General features: G+C 51.3%; 1 protein-coding gene across 2 annotated transcripts in view; it reads left to right on the top strand.

Moving 5' to 3' along the window:
• Mdga1 (MAM domain containing glycosylphosphatidylinositol anchor 1) overlaps positions 1-1,366 on the top strand; it is a 56,928-nt gene that overhangs the window by 28,992 nt on the left and 26,570 nt on the right. For both annotated transcript variants that reach the window (XM_021221534.2, XM_029533066.1), the window contains exon 2: positions 927-1,066. In XM_021221534.2, the coding sequence (XP_021077193.1) occupies positions 927-1,066 (140 nt within the window). The remainder of the gene's footprint in view (positions 1-926; positions 1,067-1,366) is intronic.

Below are 1,366 nucleotides of genomic sequence, written 5' to 3'. Positions count from 1 at the left end.
TGTGTGTGTGTGTGTGTGTGTGTGTGTGTGTGTGTGTGTGTGTGTGATGGGTTACCTGAGCTCCGTGAGCATTAGTAACAATGGAGGATGGGCACAGTCGCCGTATTGAGGAGCTGGGTGTAGCACCAGGAACACCCAAGACTTGGAGCTACCAAGACAGTGCAGCCATGCTAACAGAGCAACTGGCTACTACCCAGCATGAAGTGTTATTGTGTAATTGTGGCCCAAGTCATGTCTGGCCACTGTCCTCAATAAGCCAATTAAAAAACGACGTAGGATGCAGAGAAGGGTTTACTCAACATAGCCACACTGGGAAGAGGGACAGAGACCCAGTGAAACCCCAAGGCCATCTTTGGGGGGTCCTGGATTGAGATCAAAGTCTAAACAGAGACCAAACATGTACACACTAAGCAGTGCCTATCAAGGTGGTCCCGTCCACTGGTGACCAATCATTGCCTGGGCATGGGTCTCTTCTTGTAAGGTGGTCTGATGCATTGTAGGAACTGTGTGAAATATCTTCCCAGGAGACAAGTTCCTCTTGTTGGTCCTTTTCCTCCTCCTGTGGGATTCCTGGGAGAGATTTCCATTCTTTAGGGTTCTTTGTTTTAATAGTCCGATTGTTTAGATTAAAGACACAGTGTCTTTTTAGAATCTCCTCACTTTGGCTGTGTCTATCACAGCAGAGTAGGTGGGGCACCCTTGTCCTCGCCCTTGTACTTGTCTCTCACTGAAGAACACATATGGTATGCAGAGAACACATAGTCCCCAGACTCAGAGGTCTCCTGATCCTGGCCTGAGACTCAGAGAGAGTCAGTCCTGGCCCAATGCTGGTGAAGTCTGGGACGTCGGACTGGACTCTCCTCAGACACATTCAGAGCTCCTGAAATCCTGAGTCCTCCCTCTCCTCCTTTGTCCTCTCTCTGAAGCCCCAGCCCAGGCCCAGATCGTGCATGCGGGGCAGGCCTGTGTGGTGAAGGAAGATAACATCAGTGAGCGGGTCTACACCATCCGGGAGAGCGACACCCTGGTGCTGCAGTGCCTGGTCACGGGACACCCTCGGCCCCAGGTAAGATGGACCCTGGCCTTGCTGGACTCCTACTCGGACCACGAGCCACACTGCTGTACTCTGCCTGGGATCAGAGTTTGAGAGGAAGCGGGAGTTGGAGACCACACTCCACAGAGCAAGCAATGTGACAGGATAGGAAAGGCTGGGACCAGATGACAAGCCTGGAAATGAACTCTTCAGGGAAGTGTTGGATGTTGTGGGTACCATCACCCGAGAACATTGCTAGCCAAGAGAAAAAACAATACCAGTTGTTCTGTTACAACACACACACACACACACACACACACACACACACACACA

This window comes from Mus pahari, chromosome 21, assembly GCF_900095145.1.
Source record: "Mus pahari chromosome 21, PAHARI_EIJ_v1.1, whole genome shotgun sequence".
Lineage (NCBI taxonomy): Eukaryota > Metazoa > Chordata > Mammalia > Rodentia > Muridae > Mus > Mus pahari.
The sequence above is the reverse complement of the archived record's forward strand: the minus strand, read 5'-3'. Positions and strand labels throughout refer to the sequence as shown.